This window comes from Pristiophorus japonicus, chromosome 16, assembly GCF_044704955.1.
Source record: "Pristiophorus japonicus isolate sPriJap1 chromosome 16, sPriJap1.hap1, whole genome shotgun sequence".
Classification (NCBI taxonomy): domain Eukaryota; kingdom Metazoa; phylum Chordata; class Chondrichthyes; family Pristiophoridae; genus Pristiophorus; species Pristiophorus japonicus.
Genome location: NC_091992.1, coordinates 20,602,050 through 20,626,589, shown reverse-complemented (window position 1 = coordinate 20,626,589; position 24,540 = coordinate 20,602,050). Strand labels below are relative to the sequence as shown.

Below are 24,540 nucleotides of genomic sequence, written 5' to 3'. Positions count from 1 at the left end.
CACCCTCTGCCACTCTGCTCTGTGAACCCAATCTATCGCCATCACTCCCGACGCTGGGATGTTTCAATTCAGCTGGGAAAAGGACAAGCAGAAATGGTCATGGTAAGTTGTGAACCATTTCAATATGATGCAGCTGATGTTTGGTAGGGCAAGGGCGACATTTTTAAGAAATTAAAATTGAATGATTTCTCTCAGTTTCTCAAAGCGGTTGGCGATGGTTTCAGCGCTTAAACGGGGACATGAACAGGACCCTGCCTCATCCCATCCAATCCTTGTATTTCAAAAGTCAACCAGAGAAAAAGAGACGCACACCACAAGAGATTCCTGCCTTTAGGGGAGGAGAAAGCAGAATTTCCTCCAATATTGTTTGGGGTGGGATTTTATCCATTTGTTTCCTTCACAATTATTGATTCCTCTCCTCTCCTGTTAGGTTATTCCACCCTCCTCTCCCCTGCCTCCGCCCCCGCTCCCCCACTCCTCCCTCACCCGCACCCCACCGTCCTCCCTCCCTCACCCCCACCTTCGTCCCTCCCCCACCCCCACCATCCTCCCTCCGCCCCCCTCCCCCGCCCCGCCATCCTGTTCTCCCCCACCATCCTCCCTCCGCCCCCCTCCCCCGCCCCGCCATCCTGTTCTCCCCCACCATCCTCCCTCCGCCCCCCTCCCCCGCCCCGCCATCCTGTTCTCCCCCACCATCCTCCCTCCGCCCCCCTCCCCCGCCCCGCCATCCTGTTCTCCCCCACCATCCTCCCTCTGCACCCCGCCCCCCCCCCACCCCACCATCCTGCTCTCCCCACCCCGCCCCCCACGTTTCTCCCCCCGGCCCTCTACCCCCTGCCATCAAGGGGTTAAACTCCGCTGTTTACTTTACAGCATGGCTCTCAAAATAGGTTGCTGCATTAAAAAAGACAAATCACACTGTCATTTTTTATGCTCCTTTTATTTTCTTTTGTATAAAAAAAGTCAATTCTTTCACGTACACTTTACCTCAGCCTAAGTTGGAGACGATCCGAGCGGCCTGCAGCTTAATTCTGTCATCTGGGAAAGCCATTAAATAGATAAGCCTGCTCGAAAACTGGGAGCTGGGACCAAACAACAGGACAAAGATGGAGTCCTCGCGGTATTCGTGCCTGTTGGACCTGTAGGGGAGACTCCTCCTGATCTCATTCAGGTTGTTAATAAATAAGAGGAGATCGTTCAGAACATCCTGCCGTTGAAAATAATTAAACATGAACAGGAAGGAGGCTTGAACCGGCACGTTGAGGATGTCGAATGTCAGCTCCAGGTTTGTGGAAAAGTTGATGAGGATTTGTAAGACTTGGAACTTTATGCTGGATGACCCTGTTTGCAGCAAGTGGAAGAAGTCTGGGAATGCACGTCTCAGCATGAAATGGTTCTGGTGGCTGTGGGACATCTTGGTGAGGAACCTCAGGCATGGCAGCTGTTCGAATTCTTGGAAGGTCGAAGTGGTCAACTGCAGGACCTGAGGGACGTAATTGACCAGCAGTTCACGATTTATGGGGTCGTTACTGAGGAAATTGAAAACCGTCACAGCACTGACCTTGATGTAGTTGAGCGGATCGTCCAGTGATTCCGCAATAATGGAAATGCCACCTTCAGCACGGAAGAGTTCCTGGCTCGTCAAAAAGCCAGGGATGCGATAAATACTTGTCAGGATAGTTCCTCTGATAACAGGATCTTTACTTTCATGAAGAATTGTCAAAACTGTCTTCAGGTCGTGAAGGTTCATCTTGACAGAGTTTGTTGAAGCCGAGTGATCTCCCAGAGCACCAATACTGTCCAAGGTACTATTCCCACACTTGTCAATAAGCAGGTCTTCATCACCTTCTTTCGGACTGACCAGACCTGATCGGATAGCTTTATATAGTAAATATGCAGCGCCTGCACCTGTTAGAAACCCTATTAGCTTCTTCCGACATGTCTCATCAAAGAGTTCCCCCATCTTAAATTGCTATTACTTGCCCCTGCTGCCAAATTTGGTATCAAACTGCTGTAAACTCTGCACTGCTCCACACATATTGTTCCAATTATATCTTACATTCCGTGCATGCTTTGCCTTTCAAATTTTTGCAATAATCATGTCACAATGATCCCTGACATCATAATAGTGCACATACACGATACAGCAATGACAAGTTGAATGGATAGCTTTACAATTAATAATGGCCCTGTGACCATTGCAACACCACACCTTAGAGAAACACATGAATCACTAGCAATGCTCTTCAGCAATGGTGTGCGTCACTCATTGTTCTACCTCCATGGAAGCTAATAGCAACACTTCATAACATTGTTCCACTTTGCCTATTACTGTGTTTCTTGCCTCCATAATCGTTTTAATTAACAGATAAAAATGTTATGCAATCTGCTGACTTCTTAAAATACAAAATGTTATAGCTTAGGTTATGTGGTCAAGTCACTGGAGTAGGCCGGGGGGAATTAGCTGGAATACTAGAGGGATATGATTGGATGGGCCGAATGGCATTTACTCATTCATAAGAACATAAGAAATAGGACAGGAGTAGGCCATACGGCCCCTTGAGCCTGCTCCGCCGTTCAATAAGTTCATGGCTGATCTGATCATGGACTCAGTTCCACTTCCCCGCCCGCTCCCCATAACCCCTTATCCCCTTATTGTTTCAGAAACTGCCTATTTCTGGAATAGAGTTGATAAGGCCCCTCAATCAGGGTACATGTAACATTACCCTATACAGTTGTAAAAAAAACTCCAATACATATATATTTTTTGAATTGTCCATAGAATATTTTGAATACTTTTCTAATTGATCCACAGTATCAACAATCGGAAATAAAACGAAAACACAACAGTGCAAATCATTCTCAAAGCTTGAAGTCCCGAATTATTCATTTTAGAATGTAAATGAAACCAAAGTACTCCAAGGAAAACCATTGTGTGATACACTGGACTGAAAGGAATCACACTTTGATTCAAAAGTAGGCCAGATGCATACAGGGAGCATGAATTTTTTATTTCATGTCAGGATTGCTGTCTGCTCAGAAAAATACTTCAATCTTACATGGTTAAAACAACAGCTGTTTTATTAATGAACGATACTTGGCTTTCGCTGGGGTTTTAGTTTTAGTTATGTTCATTGCAAAAAACATCGGGGCCAATATTTAGGCATGCCAGAAACCTGACGCACCTACAATTTCTTAGCTGTTTTTACCGCCGTATGGGAAGTTAATGACTATTGATCGATATTCAGGTCTTTTTTTTTGACCAGACCGGAAGTCGGTCATAATAGGGGCAGAAGTGCGGTGGTACGTGCTGGTGAGGGGCGGAAGTTGGGCAGGACCAAGTCTCTGCCGCTGTCACTCAGCGGCAGAGCGGTGGTGACGGCAATGCGTGTGTGCATCACCATGCTCTTTCCCCTCATTTAAAGGGGAGAGAATCAGCGATTCTGTAGGTTCGGCCACTGGGCCACCAGGGCGGGTTTTGGCCGGGCCAGCGGCTTGGCACCCAGGAGGGGATGCCAGGCCTGCCTGTTGGAGGCCCGGCTGAATCTGCGGGCATAATTGTCCGGCCGACCTAGCAGTCGGCCGACAAAAAAAAAAATGGCGGCCGCAGCAGTGCACCCTCCCCTTGAAGGGCCACCGCGCTGCTGTGCTGCACACATACAAAGCAAGGTGCCCTGACAGAAAAAGCTGTTGGGGGCACCGCACGGTGGAGCAAAGATTTTTGGAGGTAAATTTGGGGCGGATTGCGTGATAGCGGCGATGCGCGCTTTGATGACGCGCTTGTGGTGGTTGGCAGCAGCGGGGCAGAAGTGGGGACAGGCCGAAAAATCCCCGAGCTGAATTTGGGTCATGACGGCCACTCGATTCTGCCGCAAAACGGCGGTAACGGGTCTTATCCGGACCCGGAATTTCAGCCCCATCAACATTTGCAAATCAAAGTGCACTCTACATATTAATTGGATCGCTAAAGTTCATCTTATCTCTGTTTCCAGTCTCTGTGAACAATACCAACCCAATTTTTGTATGATTTAGCACTTTCCCCCCATTGAATTAAGCATCCATAAGCATCGCCCTCACCCCTTTCAAACCTTTCAAGCCAGACACATGTTATTCTATGCCATTATGTTAATGTTAGTCCATGGATAGACCAGCAGTAGGCTATAGATGTACCTTGTTTTCTCCCCAGGGACTGCCAAATAAATGAGGAAACGTACTGGCCTCAAAATGATGTCCAACAAAGATCAGTGCATGAAGCTCCAGAGCTCTCCTACAGTTAGAAATGTTTAGGGAGCTGGAAGCGGAAATTCCCCACCTTCTAAACATTTCAATTGAGATCAGACAGGATGCCCTGAGCACTTTGACGCTGCACTAGATTTACACTCCATGGAGTGTCAAACCGAACTTTACGTTGCAAATTAAGCATCGCTGCAAAGTTCACGTTGCTTGCACCAACATTAAACAGTGTAAACACACCCCAAGAATGTCGGGATTTCTAATCTTTCGCTAAACAGAAAATAACGCTTCTTCTCATTCGTGTTAGGAAACTATAATGTGGCAATAAGGAACTGTGGACTGCCCAGTTGGTAGATAAACATAGTAAGAGACAATTGCTTCAGATGGGAGATACTGAGAGTGGCTGTTGGAAGAGCAGTGAACCATGAAAGAACATTTTATTTCTCTGAAAACACAGCACGACATCAGGAATCCTTCAGTCTGCACAGATAAGTGTTTGGATGTAGATTGAGATCCTCTGCAATTAAATAGCTCGTTCCATTGTCAGACTCTGCAATTACATTACCGCTAACTGTGTCAGGATCTATCTGCAGTGCCTCATTAACATTGCATTTTAATTGCTTCATTAGCTTACCCTGGGTTGGCATGATGGATGGCACCCCCCACCTCCTCCTCCCAACATTCCCATGTCCAACACCAACCCCGATTAAAAACAGTGTGGTTGAGCACCATTTTCTCCAGTCAAAAACAAATCAAATTGTTTTATTATGCAAGAGTTACAAAGCAACCCAGTTGCAGCATCTGCACCCTCAGGTGAAAGTTCCAGGTTCCAATTACTAGAGACCGTGGCTGTAGATGGGCTGCCTTGAGCTTCCTGTGGAATGAATGGAGAGTTGGTGTCACAGCCCCAACAACTGCCAAAATCCCTTTGAAGTGAGGCATGAGAAATGAAGCCAGCAATGGAGGAGGAGGCCACATTGATAAATAATGTTATCCGGTGGATTTGTTAATGGCACAAAAGATTTTAGTACGTCTGAGATCATCGTTCTGCACTAAGCAGTGAGAAAGAGGAGATGGAGATTCAGGCAGATTGAAATGGAAAGACTTGGAGGCAGATACAGGCACAAAAACTGAAGAGAGATAGAAACGGGGTGAGATCTGAAGACCGATTGAGAAACAATTAGGTAAGACACACACAGCTGGACAGTCAGCGAGACTGAAGAAAGGATAGGAACAGAGGGACAGAGTCTTGGTTATTCTATCTTTGGATAATGTGCCAGAATATCAATGGTTTCTTTTTTTCTGCTACCAAGCTTGCATCATATGGCCCATTGAGCCTGACCCATAGCTTCCTTGTTGTCAGACTGCTTGTCCGACATCCAGTTCTGGATGAGCAGAAATTTCCTCCAAGTGAATATTGAGAAGACCGAAGCCATTGTTTTTGGTCCCCGCCACAAACTCCTTCCCTAGCCACTGACTCCATCCCTCTCCCCAGCTTCTGTCTGAGGCCCAACCAGACTGTTTGCAACCTTGATGGCATATTTGACCCTGAAATGAGCTTTCGACCACATATCCATAGCATAACTAAGATCGCTTATTTCCACCTCCGTAACATCGCCCGTCTCCACCCTTGCCTCAGCTCATCCACTGCCGGAGCCCTCTATTATAAGCCTTTGTTATCTCTAGACCTGACTATTCCGATGCAGTCCTGGCTGGTCTCCCACAGTCTAAACTAGAGGTAATCCAAAACTCGGCAGCCCGTGTCCTAACTCGCACCAAGTCCCGCTCACCCATCACCCCTGTGCTGGCTGGCCTACATTGGCTCCTGGTTAAACATTGGCTCCTGGTTAAACAATGCCTCATTTTCAAAATCCTCATCCTTGTTTTTAAATCCCTCCATGGCCTCACCCCTCCCTATCTCTGTAATCTCCTCCAGCCCCACAATCCCCCCCCCCCCCCCCGAGATGTCTGCGCTCCTCTAATTCTGCCCCCCTGAGCATCCCTGATTATAATCACTCAACCATTGGTGGCCTTGCCTTCTGTTGCCTGGGCCCCAAGCTCTGAAACTCCCTGCCTAAACCTCTCCACCTCTACCTCTCTTCCCTCCTTCAAGATGCTCCTTAAAACATACCTCTTTGACCAAACTTTTGGTCATCTGCGCTAATTTCTACATATGCGGCTCAGTGTCAAATCTTTTATCTTATAATACTCCTGTGAAGCGCCTTGGGCTGTTTTATCACATTAAAGGTGCTATATAAATAAATTGTTGCTGTTGTTAACATTTTAGGTTATATAAAAAGATGAATACTCCTCATAGACATATCAAGTATGTATTTTGAAGACACATCATTCTTTACAGCCTTTTAGGTACACTAATTGGACTCATTCTTGAGGCATAAGCCACAAGTTGACATTCTTTTATGAGACATGCTTTCAGTTCTCTCACCTGCATTGCACTGTACAAATGTATCCTATTGATGTCAAAGTATTTTATTGTTGGTGCATGAGGAATGATCTTTGTAAACTCATGTTGACAGCCCATGGTAAAGTCAATTTTTCTCTGTAGGCCATGATCAGGATCCATCCATATCACTGATGATTTTGGAACAACTTTATGAAAATAATCAGTCATTCCAAAAATTCTCTGAATACCTCATTTGTTAGCCGAGTTGTTATATTAAGTACAGCTTTAACTTTAATAGACCCTGGTTTCCGTCTGTCTTCAGAGATTCAATGGCACACATATTTACTTTGCATTCCTTGAACTTCATCTTATTCGCGTTCCGTTTGAAACAGCTTTTTTTGGCATCACTGCGACAGAGCTTCCTGTTTCCTATCACAATCCTGTGCATCTGTACCATCGATTAAAATGTCATCTGCTGTGTCGGAGACTGCTTCCAGATTTTCAAGGGCCCTGTGAAATCTTCTCTGAAATTCCTCAGGAGCTATAGAGATTCTGAAAGGGATGCACGGCCATCTGTAGCTTCCAAAAGCTGTTGAAAAAGTAGTCCGGTAACTCAATTGTTGATCTAATATGACAGGCAAAAACCCATTCTTGGATTCCACAACTGTGACTAGATTTAGTTTCACTCCTCCAGCCAGAACATCCAAAGTTGTAATGATTATCTGTGTTAAATTACTTTGGATTGATATACAGCTGAACTTTATCATTCCTTTTAATCATAGCCCTGTTGAGGAGACCCAGATGGTCGGGACACTGACCAGTGCAAGAATGTTCCTATCAACAAGCTCTTGAAATTATTTCATAGCTAGAGGTAGCTTCTTGGGTGAAAATTATGTAAGTGAAAACTTTAGATCAATTTGAAGGCTCCCAGTGCCTTCTAACTTCCCAAATCCTTTGAAGATATGCTGGGCCTCATTGTTTTTTGGGGGGGTGTGGCCCCTTTAAGATACTGCGCAGCCCATTCAAAATACCACGCATGTGCGGTGTTCCATATTTAAAAGCCAGCTCACTGGGAGCTGCAGAGTGATGCACAGTCACACAGGGAATGCTGGCCATCACAACCCCTTGTCCTGTGAGCGTTGATGAATCCTCCGTCATCATAATTGTAATGCATTTGTTTATGGGTTCTTGACTTAAGAATCCATGGCAAAACATTGCTATTAAGAACTAGTTGGTTTATTAACAAAGGTTGAACAATCGCACTACATATTACCAGTTTATCCACTAGGCTCACAACTGCAGACCTCATTGTGGATGACCTAGCCTCAACTGACTAGGGTTTTATTGAGTCTTGTGAACATCACGTGACTGGCTAAGCCACTCACAATGCACCAGCTCTACAACTATTTTTGGTCGATCTGTAAATCAAATGCCCCCTTATTCGGCCCAAATTTGGCCAGGAGTTAATCCGTTTTTTTTGGAGCAACTTGATTTTTCTGGAGCATCTTAAAAATCCCCATTCTACACATTTAATTTGTGCCAGTGTAAGTGAGTTAGTTAGGATATTTTTTAGTTTAGTTTTTTTTTCAAAAGGGGGCGTTACCCACCTACGCCTGTTTTGGCCACTTAAGCCAGTTTGGACAGTTAATAGTTGCTCCAAACTAATTTAGGCTAGCATTTGTGGCCATTTGTGGCCGCACAGAAAACCCTTGCGGAGAGTTAAGAAATCAACGCAGGTAAGTACATTCTAAAGCACCAAGCACTAAACAAAGCACAAAAATAAGCATTCAATAAAAAATAAAAAATACAAGGAAGCTGAGAGGACCTGCACCTAGCACCAAGACTTACAAAGCACTAAACAAAGCACAAAAAGTAATAAGCAATTAATTAACAAATAAAAAAATATGGAACCTTGCACCTAAAGCACCAAGACCAAAGCAATAAGCAATCAATCAATCAACAACAATTAAAAAATAGAAGTTCTACCAAAACACGGCCAGGGAAGGCAGCGGACCGCCAATGAGCGAGCCCATTCGGCCAGGGATAGGGGTGGCGCGCTTCAGGCCCCTCCCACACAGCCTGCAGAGTACACTCACAGATTCTGGGAGCAAGGAGCTACTGCGCATGCGCGCACACTTTTACGCGCATGTGCAGAGGTCCAGAATTTGAGGAGCAGCCCCTTCAAATATTGGAAGAGGGGTTGCAACCTCACACACTCAACATAAACATGGATCATGGACTCTTCCAGATCGCAGAAATTGCAGGCGGCCTGGGAGCTCGTGAACCGACTTAAAAACTTATTGCACGGGCCTGCTCCATGCAACACTCTCCAGGCCAAGTCCCCAATAAATAAAGGGAGAACTCTCACGTAGAGAGCACTCCATTGGGGACCCCCGCCTCCTCCGGACGGCAAGATGCTGCGCCATGGCATGTCCGGACGGCAGACCAGGATGGCAAAGTGGAGAGTGTGCAAGAGCAGCCCGTACAGGAAACCCCTCTGCGCGGCGCTGAAAGGCACGGAGGGGATTTCCCAGAGGAGGCTCAAGTTGTGAGGTGCCGGCTCCCAAGGGAGGATTCAGAGCTTGGCGCCGATGAGGAATTCCGTCCAGACTGGGGTCAGTTTGGACAGGATCTACCCACGTGCTTGGGCCTCGTCGACACACCGAACTGAGTCAGGGCCCAGTTCCGTTTTTAGCGACTTGATGGCATTGGCCGCGCGCCGGATGTCGGCCCAGAATAGGCGCCGCGCCAGCTCCTCAGGCGCCATCCAGCCCGCTCCTCCGCCATCTAGTAATCCCTGATCCTGGTCACCTTACCAAACACAGCCCCCTCGTCCGCCTGCCACCTAACACCGCAGTCGTGGAGATACAGATTCTTGAGCAGCGGCTCCCGCAAGGACCGCCACCACTCCAGACAGGGGAGAGCTGCGCTTGGTGGTGACTCTGTTCCAGACCCTGATGAGTTCCTGGTAAAAGACAGGCAGCCTCCTGTGTGTCATAATTGAGGCAGTACTGCTGGCGGAAGAAATACGTTGCCAGCGCACACCATCTAGGAGGATGCTCGACGTACAGGTATCTCTGCAGGGTCTGAAGATGGGCATCAGCTCTACAAACCTGTGAACATACTCACAGGTGCACATGTTGAATGACTAGCACCTAGAGTAGGTCTCTATCCACGTGGCACGATCTGAAACTCAGCTTGCTTCTCGTTGCTCTTACGATTTTTGAAACCTGACTGCTTGTCATTTGGGTCATAAAACAATCTCCAATATTCATTCTCAAGTAGAACATTGACACTAGCACCACATTTTAGCTGAAGTCTGATTGGCATGTTGTTTATGAACATGCTTGCATATAATCTGTTGGTACAATATATTATACATATCCAACAACTTCATGCGAGAGGATTCAACCTTCATCTCAGTTACAGTTAGCTTCACATGAGTTTTTGTACCATTTTTTGGACTTTGGAACACGTGACTGAGAAATGGCTCAGTTCTCCACATGAATTAAACGTCCAAACCCAAGCAGGCAGGCTTCTTTCTTTCTGACCTGACACTGTCTTGTATTCACAGCAACTTTACAAAGTCCCCGAGCTAAATTAAATTATAATTTAAATTAAATCCCTTTCAGTTGCTTTGCGGATGGATCACTAGCTTTACATACATCAGTGCCAGCTTTCAATGTCAAATCTGGTTCCTGTAAAAAGTCTCTTCCTAATATGGCTGTGGTATATTCTCTACAACATCACAACACACTCAGACTACAAGATAGCTCCATTCCTTTGTTATTGTATAATCAGCAGTTGCATCACCACTGTAGTCCACTAGGTGGAGCAGTAAATTACATACACCAAGAATGATTCTGACTTTAATTAGACTTTTAGAGCACCCCACCCCCCCCCTCCCAACCCCCACCTCCCGAGTTACATGTAGTAACTAAATTGCAGAGACTTGCTATTTATGATTCTATTGTCATCAGGATCTTCATCCCAATTATTTAATATTTGCCATTCATTAGTCTTGCGAAAACAACATTATTTTAATGCGCTTAAAACAACCTCTATCAGTCTCGTCTTCATCCATCTCAAACCAAAGCCCATGGCTCCCTGATTTTACAGGTGATTAGGGCAGAAGTTCTGATATGGTTTGGCTGTTTAATGAGCTGCAATGATTGTCCAAAATTCTCTTGCAGCTTTCTCAATTGCTTGGTAGATTACCTGTCACCTCCAGTTTTGTTGGAAAAGGGACATCTCAAATTATAGGTTCACAACAGCTGTGCAGAGGCTGCATTTCCAGTACTTAACATTTTAATTTGGTATTTCTAAATTACTTTTCAGTCAAGCAAAAGCAGTATTTAATCAGTTTAGAGTGCTGAGCTGAAATGTACATGGAGTCAGCAAGAATCGGGCTTTCATGCCATCAAATGTTCTTCAGTATCCTTTGAGAACATTCTGGTAGATGCAGAGAGTTCTCACACCATCTAGTATTTCTTATTAAATTGAGCTGGTAACAAACTAGAAAAATAGACTTCAGAGCCTTAAAAGGTGTGGTATTTACCAATCAGTCATTCCAACCGCTGTCAATCATACCAGCTCCTCCAGGGCAGGAGAAACAGAACCGTGTGTACTTAATAGATAAACACATGGGTCTGTACCCAGGGACCCTGTACAAATATGCAGTGCCCGGCAAAACACACCATAACACAGAAAAACTGCGTACAGCCACTGGATCAAAAATATTTTAGCATTTAAAAATAGCCAGAAGGGTTGGAAATGAGGCAAAGTTTGTGTATTAATGGGTCATGGGGAGGGGGTTGGTTATGTGGGGAGACGGAGGGGAACCTAATTGTTCCGGGAGCCAAGGATCCCAAGAATTCTCAATGTGGCTCTGAATGATGGAAACAAAGTAAGTGATGAAGGTAAAGTCCATCCTGGGTTTTGTTAATAAAAACAGAACATGCTGGGAATCTCAATGGGTCAGGCAGCATCTGTGGAGAAAAAAAACATAGTTAACGTTTCAGGTCGATGACACTTCGTCAGAACTGTTTTTTAATGTAGGAAGACGATTACATCGGATTACATAGGATATACAACAACAACGTGTATTTATATAGCGCCTTTAACGTAGTGAAACGTCCCAAGGCGCTTCACAGGAATCTTATCAGATAAACAATTTGACACCGATCGCATAAGTAGAAATTAGCTCAGGTGCCCAAAAGATTGGTCAAAGAGGTAGGTTTGAAGGAGCGCTTTGAAGGAGGAAAGAGAGGTAGAGAGGCGGAGAGGTTTAGGCAGGGAGTTCCAGAGCTTAGGGACTAGGCAACAGAAGGCACGGCACCAATGATTGAGCGATTATATTCAGGGATGCTCAAGAGGGCAGAGTTAGAGGAGCGCAGACATCTCGGGTGAGGGGGAGGGGTTGTGGGGCTGAAGGAAATTACAGAGATAGGGAGGGGTGAGGCCATGGAGGGATTTGAAAACCGAGTTTTGGATCACCTCTAGTTTACATAGGATAGAGTGTGGGAGGCCAGCCAGGAGTGCGTTGGAATAGTCAAGTCTAGAGGTAACAAAGGCATGGATGATGGCTTCAGCAGCGGATGAGCTGAGACAAGGGTGGAGATGGGTGCTGTTACAGAGGTGGAAATAGGCGGTCTTAGTTATGCTATGGATATGTGATCGAAAGTTCACTTCTGTGTCAAATATGACACCAATGTTGCGAACAGTGTGGTTCAGCCTCAGGCAGAAGTTGGGGAGAGGGATGGAGTCAGTGGCTAGGGAAGGAATTTGTGGCGAGGACCGAAAACAATGGCTTCAGTCTTCCCAATATTCAATTGGAGAAAATTTCTGTTCATCCAGAACTGGATGTTGGACAAGCAGTCTGACATTTTAGAGACCATGGAGGAGTCGAGAGAAGTGGTAGTGAGGTCGAGCTGGGTGTCATCGGCGTACATGTGGAAACTGACGCTGTGTTTTTGGATTATAATCATCAAGGGGCAACATGTAGATGAGAAATAGGAGGGGGCCAAGGATGGATCCTTGGGGGACACCAGAGGTAACGATGCTGGGGCGGGAAGAGAAGCCGTTGCAGGTGATTCTCTGGCTACGATTAGATAGATAAGAATGGAACCAGGCGAGTGCAGTCTCACCCAGCTGGACGACATTGGAGAGGTGTTGGAGAAGGATAGAGTGGTCACCCGTATCAAAGGCTGCAGACGTCTAGGAGGATGAGGATTGATAGTTTGCCTTTGTCAGAGTCACAAAAGATGTACTTTGTGAATTTGATGCGAGCTGTTTTGGTACTGTGGCAGACGCAGAAACAGACCATTTAGCCCAACCAGTCCATACCAGTGTTTATGCTCCACTCGAGTCTCCTCTCCATCTTTCCCGATCTAATTCTGTCAGCATAACCTTCGCCCTCATTTACTTGTCTAGCCTCCTCTTAAATGCATTTATACCATTTTCCTCAACTACTCCCTGTGGTAAAGAGTTCCATGTTTTAACCACTCTCTGGGTAAAGAAGTTTCTTCTGAATTCCCTATTGGATTTCTTGGTGAGTATTTTATATTGATGGCCTCTAGTTATGATCTTTCCACAAGTGGAAACACTCTCTCTGTATCTACTCTATCAAAACCTTTCATAAGGGTAAATAAGATCAGAGAGTTAAACACGTGGCTCAAAGACTGGTGTGGGAGAAATGGGTTTTGGTTTGTAGGACACTGGCAGAGGGAGCTGTTCCGCTGGGATGGGCTCCACTTAGACCGTGCTGGGATTAGGGTCCTGGTGAATTGAATAACTAGGGTTGTAGAGAGGGCTTTAAACCAATTTAGGGGAGGGAGTGGGGAGGATTCAGGTGAGCGAAATGTAAAAAGTCAAAGAATAAGGAGATGGCAATAGAGCAGGGTAGCACTGGGGAAAATGAAAACCAGAGCATGACAGGAAGGGACAGAATGTATAAACATAAAAGTGAATCAGAAAGTGGGGCCAAAGCAGAAAAAATGTTAAAAAAAAAAATTTAAAAGCTCTTTATCTGAATGCATGCAGCATTTGTAACAAAATAGATAAGTTGACGGCACAAATAGATACAAATGGGTATGATCTGATAACCATACAGAGATGTGGTTGCAAGGTGACCAGGACTGGGAACTAAATATTCAGGGGTATTTGACAATTCGGAAGGACAGACAGAAAGGAAAAGGAGGTGAGGTAGCTCTGTTAATAAAGGATGAGATCAGTGCATTAGTGAGAAAAGATATTGGCTTCGAAGATCAAGATGTTGAATCAGTTTGGGTGGAGATAAGGAATAATAAGGAGAAAAAGTCGCTGGTGGGCGTAGTCCATAGGCCTCCTAACAGTAGCTTCACTGTTGGATAGAGTATAAATCAAGAAATAATGGAGGCTTGTTGTTGTGTATGCAATAACTGTAAGACTGAGTACTGTTTAACTCCAAGAGGTATGACCTTGGCTCTGCTTTATTAAGGCCCAAAGTGACTAATATACAAAATGGCTGGCCATTTATACTTGGGCTGCACACATGGCCTCCAACAGCGATGCCATCTAGTGGCTAGTGATCCCAAAAGTACATACATGACACTTGTAAAAAAAGGAACGGCAATAAACATGGGCGATTTTAACCTTCATATTGATTGGACACAGCAAATTGGCCAGGGTAGCCTTGAGGAAGAGTTCATAGAATGTATCCGGTATAGTTTCCTTGAACAGTACGTTGCGGAACCAACCAGGGAGCAGGCTATCTTAGATCTGGTAATGTGTAATGAGACAGGATTAATAAACGATCTCCTAGTAAAGGATCCTCTAGGAATGAGTGACCACAACATGGTTGAATTTCAAATTCAGTTGGAGGGTGAGAAAGTTGGATCTAAAACCTGTTATGTATGTATTTAAACCTCACCAATATGTAAGACTTGCCACTAGGGGGAACACCTGTGGGAGACTTAAGGGTCACCTGTGCATCCTGGTGCAAGGAGGTATAAAAGGTGATTCACCATGCTGCTTCTCCACTCTGGAGTCTGAATAAAGAGACTAAGGTCACAACAGTTTGAGCTTGCAATACAATCCTGTGGATTTATTCTGAACATAACAAAAGAAGTGTCCTAAGCTTAAATAAAGGAGATAAAGGTATGAAGGCAGAGTTGGCTAAAGTGGACTGGGAAAATAGATTAAAGTGTGGGATGGTTGATGAACAGTGGCAGACATTTAAGGAGATATTTCATAATTTTCAACAAAAATATATCCCAATGAGAAGAAAAAACTGTAAGAGAAGGGATAACCATCTGTGGCTAACTAAGGAAATAAGAGATGGTATCAAATTGAAAACACGGACATACAAAGTGGCCAAGACTAGTGGGAGGCCAGAGGATTGGGAAACTTTTAAAAGCCAGCAAAGAACGACTTAAAAAATAATAAAAAGAGGGAAGATAGATTATGAAAATAAACTAGCACAAAATATAAAAACAGATACTAAGAGTTTCTACAGGTATATAAAAAGGAAAAGAGTGGCTAAAGTAAATGTTAGTCCCCTAGAGGATGAGACTGAGGAATTAATAATGGGGAATGGCAGAGACAGAACAAATACTTTGTGTCAGTCTTCATGGTAGAAGACATTAAAAACATCCCAATAGTGGATAATCAAGTGGCTATAGGGAGGGAGGAACTTAAACCAATCACTATCACTAAAGAAGTAGTACTCGGTAAAATAATAGGACTAAAGGCAGACAAGTCCCCTGGACCTGATGGCTTGCATCCAAGGGTCCTAAAAGAAGTGGCTGCAGAGATAGTGGATACATTGGTTGTAATCTACTAAAATTCTTTGGATTCTGGGGAGGTCCCAGCGGATTGGAATACCGCAAATGTAATGCCTCTATTTAAAAAAGGAGGCAGTCAGAAAGTAGGAAACTATAGACTGATTAGCCTAACATCTGCTGTTGGGAAAATGCTGGAGTCCATTATTAAGGAAACAGTAGCAGGACATTTGGGAAAGCATAATTCAATCAAGCAGAGCTAGCATGGTTTTATGAAAGGGAAATCGTGTTTGACAAATTTGCTGGAGTTCTTTGGGATCTAACGAGCAGGGTGGATAAGGGGGTACCAGTGGATGTGGTGTTATTGGATTTCCAAAAAACATTTAATAAGGTGCCACATAAAATGTTACTGCACAAGATAAAAGTTCACGGGGTTGGGGGTAATATATTAGCATGGATAATGGATTGACTATCTAACAGAAAACAGAGAGTCGGGATAAATGGGTAATTTTCCTGTTGGCAAACAGTAACTTGTGGGGTGCCACAGGAATCAGTGCTGGGTCCTCAACTATTTACAATCTATATTAATGATTTGGATGAAGGGACCGAGTGTAATGTAGCCAAGTTTGCTAATGATACAAAGATGGGTGGGAAAGCAAATTGAGGAGGACACAAAAAATCTGCAAAGGGATATAGACAGGCTAAGTGAGTGGGCAAACATTTGGCTGATGGAGTACAATGTGTGAAAATGTGAGGTTATCCACTTTGGCAGAAAAAATAAAAAAGCAAATTATAATTTAAATGCAGAAAAATTGCAAAGTGCTGCAATACAGAGGGACCTGGGGGTCCTTGTGCATGAAACACAAAAAGTGAGTATGCAGGTACAGCAAGTAATCAGGAAGGCAAATGGAATGTTGGCCTTCATTGCAAGTGGGATAGAGTATAGAAGTCCTGCTACAACTGTACAGGGTATTGGTGAGCCACACCTGGAATACTGCGTACAGCTTTGGTCTCCGTATTTAAGGAAGGATATACTTGCATTGGAGGCTGTTCAGAAAAGCTTCACTAGGTTGATTCCGGAGATGAGGGGGTTGACTTATAAAGATAGGTTGAGTAGGTTGGGCCTATACTCATTGGAGTTCAGAAGAATGAGAGGTGATCTTAATCGAAACATATAAGATAATGAGGGGGCTCAACAAAGTGTATGCAGAGAGGATATTTCCACTCATATGGGAAACTAAAACTAGGGGGCATAGACTCAGAATAAGGGGCCGCCCATTTAAATCTGAGATGAGGAGGAATTTCTTCTCTCAGAGGGTTGTAAATCTGTGGAATTCTCTGCTCCAGAGAGCTGTGGAGGCTGGGTCATTGAATATATTTAAGGCGGAGATAGACAGATTTTTGAGCGATAAGGGAATAAAGGACTCTGAGGCGCGGGCAGGGAAGTGGAGCTGAGCCCATGATCAGATCAGCCATGATCTTATTAAATGGCAGAGCAGGCTCGGGGGGTCAAATTGCCTACTCCTGCTCCTATTTCTTATGTTCTTATAATTTTGAAGACATCAATGAGGTCACCCTTATTTTTTTGAGCAAAAAGAGACCCAGCCTGTTCATCCTTTCCTAGTAGATATACCCTCACATTTCTGGTATCATCTTTGTAAATCTTCTCTGCACCCTCTGCAGTGCCTCTATATCCTTTTTAAATATATGGCGACCAGAATTGTATGCAGTAAGTTTAGCATAACTTCACTACTCTCAATTCTATCCCTCTAGAAATAAACCCCAGTGCTTGGTTTGCTATTTTTATAGCCTTGCTAACCCGTGTCGCTACTTTTAGTGACTTACGTATTTGTACTCCGAGATCACCTTTGTTCCTCTACCCCACCGAGTCTCGCACCCTCCAAGTAATAAGTGACCTCCCTATTCTTCCTACCAAAATGTAATACCTCACGTTTATCTGTGGTGAATTTAATCTGCCAATTATATGCCCCTTCTGCAAGGTTATTAATGTCCTCCTGTAATTTGTTGCAGTCCTCCTCAATATTAACTATCTCCCCGCCACCCCCACCACCCCAATTTGGTGTCATCCGCAAATTTAGAAATTGTGTTTTTGATCCCAAAGTCTAAATCATTACTATAAATTGTGAACAACAATGTTCCCAGTACTGATCCTTGTGGAACACCACTACCCACCTTCTGCCAGTGTGGATAGCTACCCTTTACCTCTATTCTCTGCTTTCTGTCTTGAAGCCAGCTAGCTATCAATTCTGATGATATCAGATGGCTTATTTACAGGTTAGGAAGAACAAAAAATGCAAATTCAGAGGCAATATTGATAAATTAGAGAGAATCAAGAAAGGTCACGGGAGTAAAAGATAGATAGCAAAGGCATAAGAACATAAGAAATAGGAGCAGGATTAGGCCATTTGGCCCCTCTAGATTGCTCTGCCATTCAATAAGGTCATAGAAACATAGAAACATAGAAAATAGGTGCAGGAGTAGGCCATTCAGCCCTTCTAGCCTGCACCGCCATTCAGTGAGTTCATGGCTGAACATGAAACTTCAGTAGCCCCTTCCTGCTTTCTCGCCATACCCTTTGATCCCCCGAGTAGTAAGGACTTCATCTAACTCCCTTTTGAATATATTTAGTGAATTGGCCCCAACCACTTTCTGTGGCAGAGAATTCCACAGGTTCACCACTCTCTGGGTGAAGAAGTCTCTCCTCATCTCGGTCCTAAATGGCTTACCCCTTATCCTTAGACTGTGACCCCTGGTTCTGGACTTCCCCAACATTGGGAACATTCTTCCTGCATCTAACCTGTCTAAACCCGTCAGGATTTTAAACGTTTCTATGAGGTCCCCTCTCATTCTTCTGAACTCCAGTGAATACAAGCCCAGTTGATCCAGTCTTTCTTGATAGGTCAGTCCCACCATCCCGGGAATCAGTCTGGTGAATCTTCGCTGCACTCCCTCAATAGCAAGAATGTCCTTCCTCAAGTTAGGAGACCAAAATTGTACACAATACTCCAGGTGTGGCCTCACCAAGGCCCTGTACAACTGTAGCAACACCTCCCTGCCCCTGTACTCAAATCCCCTCGCTATGAAGGCCAACATGCCATTTGCTTTCTTAACTGCCTGCTGTACCTGCATGCCAACCTTCAATGACTGATGTACCATGACACCCAGGTCTCGTTGCACCTTCCCTTTTCCTAATCTGTCACCATTCAGATAATAGTCTGTCTCTCTGTTTTTACCACCAAAGTGGATAACCTCACATTTATCCACATTATACTTCATCTGCCATGCATTTGCCCACTCACCTAACCTATCCAAGTCACTCTGCAGCCTCATAGCATCCTCCTCGCAGCTCACACTGCCACCCAACTTAGTGTCATCCGCAAATTTGGAGATACTACATTTAATCCCCTCGTCTAAATCATTAATGTACAATGTAAACAGCTGGGGCCCCAGCACAGAACCTTGCGGTACCCCACTAGTCACTGCCTGCCATTCTGAAAAGTACCCATTTACTCCTACTCTTTGCTTCCTGTCTGACAACCAGTTCTCAATCCACGTCAGCACACAACCCCCAATCCCATGTGCTTTAACTTTGCACATTAATCTCTTGTGTGGGACCTTGTCGAAAGCCTTCTGAAAGTCCAAATATACCACATCAACTGGTTCTCCTTTGTCCACTTTACTGGAAACATCCTCAAAAAATTCCAGAAGATTTGTCAAACGTGATTTCCCCTTCACAAATCCATGCTGACTTGGACCTATCATGTCACCATTTTCCAAATGCGCTGCTATGACATCCTTAATAATTGATTCCATCATTTTACCCACTACCGATGTCAGACTGACCGGTCTATAATTCCCTGTTTTCTCTCTCCCTCCTTTTTTAAAAAGTGGGCTTACATTGGCTACCCTCCACTCCATAGGAACTGATCCAGAGTCTATGGAATGTTGGAAAATGACTGTCAATGCATCTGCTATTTCCAAGGCCACCTCCTTAAGTACTCTGGGATGCAGACCATCAGGCCCTGGGGATTTATCGGCCTTCAATCCCATATTATTTCCCCAGCACAATTTCCCGACTAATAAAGAGTTCCCTCAGTTCCTCCTCCCTACTCGACCCTCTGACCCCTTTTATATCCGGAAGGCTGTTTGTGTCCTCCTTAGTGAATACTGAACCAAAGTACTTGTTCAATTGGTCTGCCATTTCTTTGTTCCCCGTTATGACTTCCCCTGATTCTGACTGCAGGGGACCTACGTTTGTCTTTACTAACCTGTTTCTCTTTACATAACTAAACTTAACTTTTGCAATCCGCCTTAATGTTCCCTGCAAGCTTCTTCTCGTACTCCATTTTCCCTACCCTAATCAAACCCTTTGTCCTCCTCTGCTGATTTCTAAATTTCTTCCAGTCCCCAGGTTCGCTGCTATTTCTGGCCAATTTGTATGCCACTTCCTTGGCTTTAATACTATCCCTGATTTTCTTAGATAGCCACGGTTGAGCCACCTTCCCTTTTTTATTTTTAAGCCAGACAGGAATGTACAATTGTTGTAATTCATCCATGCGGTCTCTAAATGTCTGCCATTGCCCATCCACAGTCAACTCCTTAAGTATCATTCGCCAATCTATCCTAGCCAATTCACGCCTCATACCTTCAAAGTTACCCTTCTTTAAGTTCTGGACCATGGTCTCTGAATTAACTGTATCATTCTCCATCCTAATGCAGAATTCCACCATATTATGGTCACTCTTCCCCAAGGGGCCTCGCACAATGAGATTGCTAATTAGTCCTCTCTCATTACACAACACCCAGTCTAAGATGGCCTCCCCCCTAGTTGGTTCCTCGACATATTGGTCTAGAAAACCATCCCTTATGCACTCCAGGAAATCCTCCTCCACCGTATTGCTTCCATTTTGGCTAGCCCAATCTATGTACATATTAAAGTCACCCATTATAACTGCTGCACCTTTATTGCATGCACCCCTAACTTCCTGTTTGATGCCCTCCCCAACATCACTACTACTGTTTGGAGGTCTGTACACAACTCCCACTAACGTTTTTTGCCCTTTGGTGTTCTGCAGCTCTACCCATATAGATTCCACATCATCCAAGCTAATGTCTTTCCTAACTATTGCATTAATCTCCTCTTTAACCAGCAATGCTACCCCATCTCCTTTTCCTTTTATTCTATCCTTCCTGAATGTTGAATACCCCTGGATGTTGAGTTCCCAGCCCTGATCATCCTGGAGCCACGTCTCCGTAATCCCAATCACATCATATTTGTTAACATGTATTTGCACAGTTAATTCATCCACCTTATTGCGGATACTCCTTGCATTAAGACACAAAGCCTTCAGACTTGTTTTTTTAACACCCTTTGTCCTTTTAGAATTCTGCCACACAGTGGCCCTTTCTGTTCCCCGCCCCGGGCCTCTCCGCCCCCCACCCCCCCCCCCCACATCTCCCCTCCGTCTTCTGCCTCTGCCTCCCTTTTGTCTCCCTCTGTCTCCCTGCATTGGTTCCCATCCCCCTGCCATATTAGTTTAACTCCTTCCCAACAGCACTAGCAAACACTCCCCCTAGGACATTGGTTCCGGTCCTGCCCAGGTGCAGACCGTCCAGTTTGTACTGGTCCCACCTCCCCCAGAACCGGTTCCAATGTCCCAGGAATTTGAATCCCTCCCTGCTGCACCACTGCTCAAGCCACGTATTCATCTGCGCTATCCTGCGATTCCTACTCTGACTAGCACGTGGCACTGGTAGCAATCCCGAGATTACTACTTTTGAGGTCCTACTTTTTAATTTAGCTCCTAGCTCCTTAAATTCGTTTCGTAGGACCTCATCCCTTTTTTTACCTTGTCGTTGGTACCAATGTGCACCACGACAACTGGCTGTTCTCCCTCCCATTTCAGAATGTCCTGCACCCGCTCCGAGACATCCTTAACCCTTGCACCAGGGAGGCAACATACCATCCTGGAGTCTCGGTTGCGGCCGCAGAAATGCCTATCTATTCCCATCACAATTGAATCCCCTACCACTATCGCGCTCCCACTCTTTTTTTTGCCCTCCTGTGCAGCAGCGCCAGCCACGGTGCCATGAACTTGTCTGCTGCTGCCCTCCCCTGATGAGTCATCCCCCCCAACAGTACTCAAAACGGTGTATCTGTTTTGCAGGGGGATGACCGCAGGGGACCCCTGCACTACCTTCCTTGCATTGCTCTTCCTGCTGGTCTTCCATTCCCTATCTGGCTGTGGACCCTTCTCCTGCGGTAAGACCAACTCACTACACGTGATACTCACGTCATTCTCAGCATCGTGGATGCTCCAGAGTGAATCCACCCTCATGGCTGATCTGATCTTGGCCTCAATTCCACTTCCCTGCCTGTTCCCCATAACCCTCGACTCCCGTATCGTTCAAAAATCTGTCTATCTCCACCTTAAATATATTCAACGACCCAGCCTCTGCAGCTTTCTGGGGTAGAGAATTCCAAAGATTCATGACCCGCCAAGAAGAAATTCCTCCTCATCTCCGTTTTAAATGGGCGACCCCTTATTCTGAAACTGTGCCCCCTTGTTCTAGATTCCCCCACGAGGGGAAACATCCTCTCTGCAGCTACCCTGTCAATCCCCCTCAGAATCTTATACGTTTCAAGAAGATCACCTCTCATTCTTCTAAACTCCAATGAGTATAGGCCCAACCTTTCTTCATAAGACAACCCCTTGTGGTGGGAGAAGGTCTATCAGAAGAGAAGCTTTTTTTTAGTATTCTGTCCAGGAACGTGAGAGGTGTTAGAAGAGCCTCCACAGATTTGGGAGCAGTAGTCAGTTCTAGGATGGAGTGGGGCTTTGTATAATGGAGCTAAAAGCTGTTGAGAGGAAAAATGAGTGTTCGGCGTGAAAAAGGAAACCAAACTCAAGCATGAGCAAATGAGGAGATGTGGCAATTCCATTCAAGGTCGGAAGAGATGGTTATTTAACTTTATCCCGTGTGTTTTGTTTCATTGTTTATCTGGAGTTACGATCAGCAAACTGAACATTGCCCATTGCCCTGTGAAGAAATAACATTCAGGCCTGCATGTGCATCACACTGTGTACAACATGCACCGAGAGAATTAAGGAGTTGCTCATCACGTTGGTTATTACATTATTGAAGTCTCAAAATTTACAGCACATTTCAAGAATGCACTTTTATTTTTAAATTTTGACTAATCCCAGGGGAAGAAATGCAATGAAGGGAAGCACGGGCACTGAAAGAAAACCATGGTGAACAGGTCAAATAAGCCCAATTAGGGAGAAAAATCATCAAATTGGTGGAAACTAGAGCGAGGGGCCAAGGTTTTGTACCAAATAATTGTTTCTATTTTAATAATGTTGAAATCGCTATAAAAGAGACATTGGCCCAGATTTTGAGGTAAGAATAACAGTGAGGCTATCGGCGTTCACCGTTATTAAGGAGTAAATTGGAAAGCAACTTCCGGAGACCGCACATACACAGTTAAACACGGAAATCAGGAAGTCGCTGTCAGAGTTACCCTACCCCTCCTGAAGCTGTGCGATACCGGTATCCCGCCGTGGAACTCAGTATTGAAACACATGGAACGGTGTGAAGTTGGGGTACTTATGGTATAATTACCACTAAACACACCAGAAAAAATTAGGGCTTGTCTATTCAAGCACAAGTGAATTTTTAACAACATGACAATCCTTAATTATTGCCAAACAATCTCTCTGGCACTTTTACAAGTCTGGAGTCGTATTCCTTCAAATTTTAATTATTGTTTGAGATGTAAAAATATTTTTTAAATGTAATTTTTTTTAAAACTTTTTCTTTCCGTCTCTTATCACGGTTACAACTTCTTTGCGCAAACGCAGCCTTCTGACACAGTCTGCATCACTCAGGTGCAGGTATGAACGCCTGTCTCGATATACCCGACGTGGGTAAGGCCTCCTGCCCATCACCCTATGTGCTCTGAGGTTCCTCATGCGATGACGTTGAATCAATTGTCTCCTCCACAACACCATCATGCAGAAGGCTTGCACGAGGTATGCCATTGTCAATATTGCCTCCATAATTTAATTGTACCTTTGCTAGAAGCTCAAAACAGCAGGACAAGGAGTTAAAGCATCTCTGCTCTCTCTCCCCAAGGTCGACGTCCTAGTATGGACCACACCCAGGTTGGCGCATGTGCAATAGGCTTGCTTAGAACGGGAAGCTAGGCATTCAAATGAGGACATTCGGGGCAACGAAGTCTAATGCAATTCTTTAATTTTAGATTTTTTCTCAAAGTACCTCCCCACCACCAACCGAACCGGGTTCGAGGGTCAGCCGGCAGAATCGCTCCCTCACCCGGACGTAGAGGCTCGGAAAACATCGCCCGTGCCACCCCCCTCCAGATTTAGCTGCTGCATAGTGTAAGGCTTCTCATGCCTTCAGTTCGGCTTCCAGACACCCTCCCACCCCACCCACCTCCGGGCTTCTTTTGAAGCCGAGCCCCTGTGTCCGGGCAAGGGAGCAATTCTGCCGGCCAACGCTCCGACTCGCGAACCCGGTGAGGAGACGTTCAGTGGTGGCGTGGCACTTTGAAAAAATTTGAAAATTAAATAATTGCATTCAACTTCCATTTTCTCCATTTTGAGTTTGAAAAAATTAAGCTTCATGATGCATATTTAATGTCTTCTTGACTCCCTCCAAAACTTTGCATAAAAACAATGGCGTCTTTCTGTGCCGATTTTTTAATGTGCACTGGTTTTTCTTAAGTGCACAGAAGGATTTTTGGGAGTGGTCACATTCACCATTCTAGGAAAAATGTAAGTTGGCCAAACTTGCACAAAACATCAGGTTACGCCCCCGATAACCCAAAATAAAACTGAACCTAAAAAAATCATAACTAACTGGATTACACTAGTGCACAAACTTTGGTGAACCTTGGATATTTTAATTTAGGCCCAAAAAAGCGATGTGCATCAAAAAACGCGCAGCTAACTGGGGAAAATTGAGCCCTGTGTGTCTCGCTAAGGATCCTTCAATCTGATTGGTTAAGGACACACAAAGTTGCTTGTCTCAGATCCCCTGTAGAGGAAACCGAACTGTTTTAGATTTCTAATAACCACCTTTTAATAACTTCCAGTG

At 44.8% G+C, this 24,540-nt stretch overlaps 1 protein-coding gene across 1 annotated transcript; it reads right to left on the bottom strand.

The window, feature by feature from the left end:
* Positions 1–988: 988 nt before the first annotated feature.
* LOC139226924 (armadillo repeat-containing protein 10-like) lies at positions 989–1,963 on the bottom strand. Its single transcript, XM_070858014.1, has one exon. The coding sequence runs from the start codon at positions 1,961–1,963 to the stop codon at positions 989–991; it is 975 nt and encodes a 324-aa protein (XP_070714115.1).
* Positions 1,964–24,540: the final 22,577 nt, after the last annotated feature.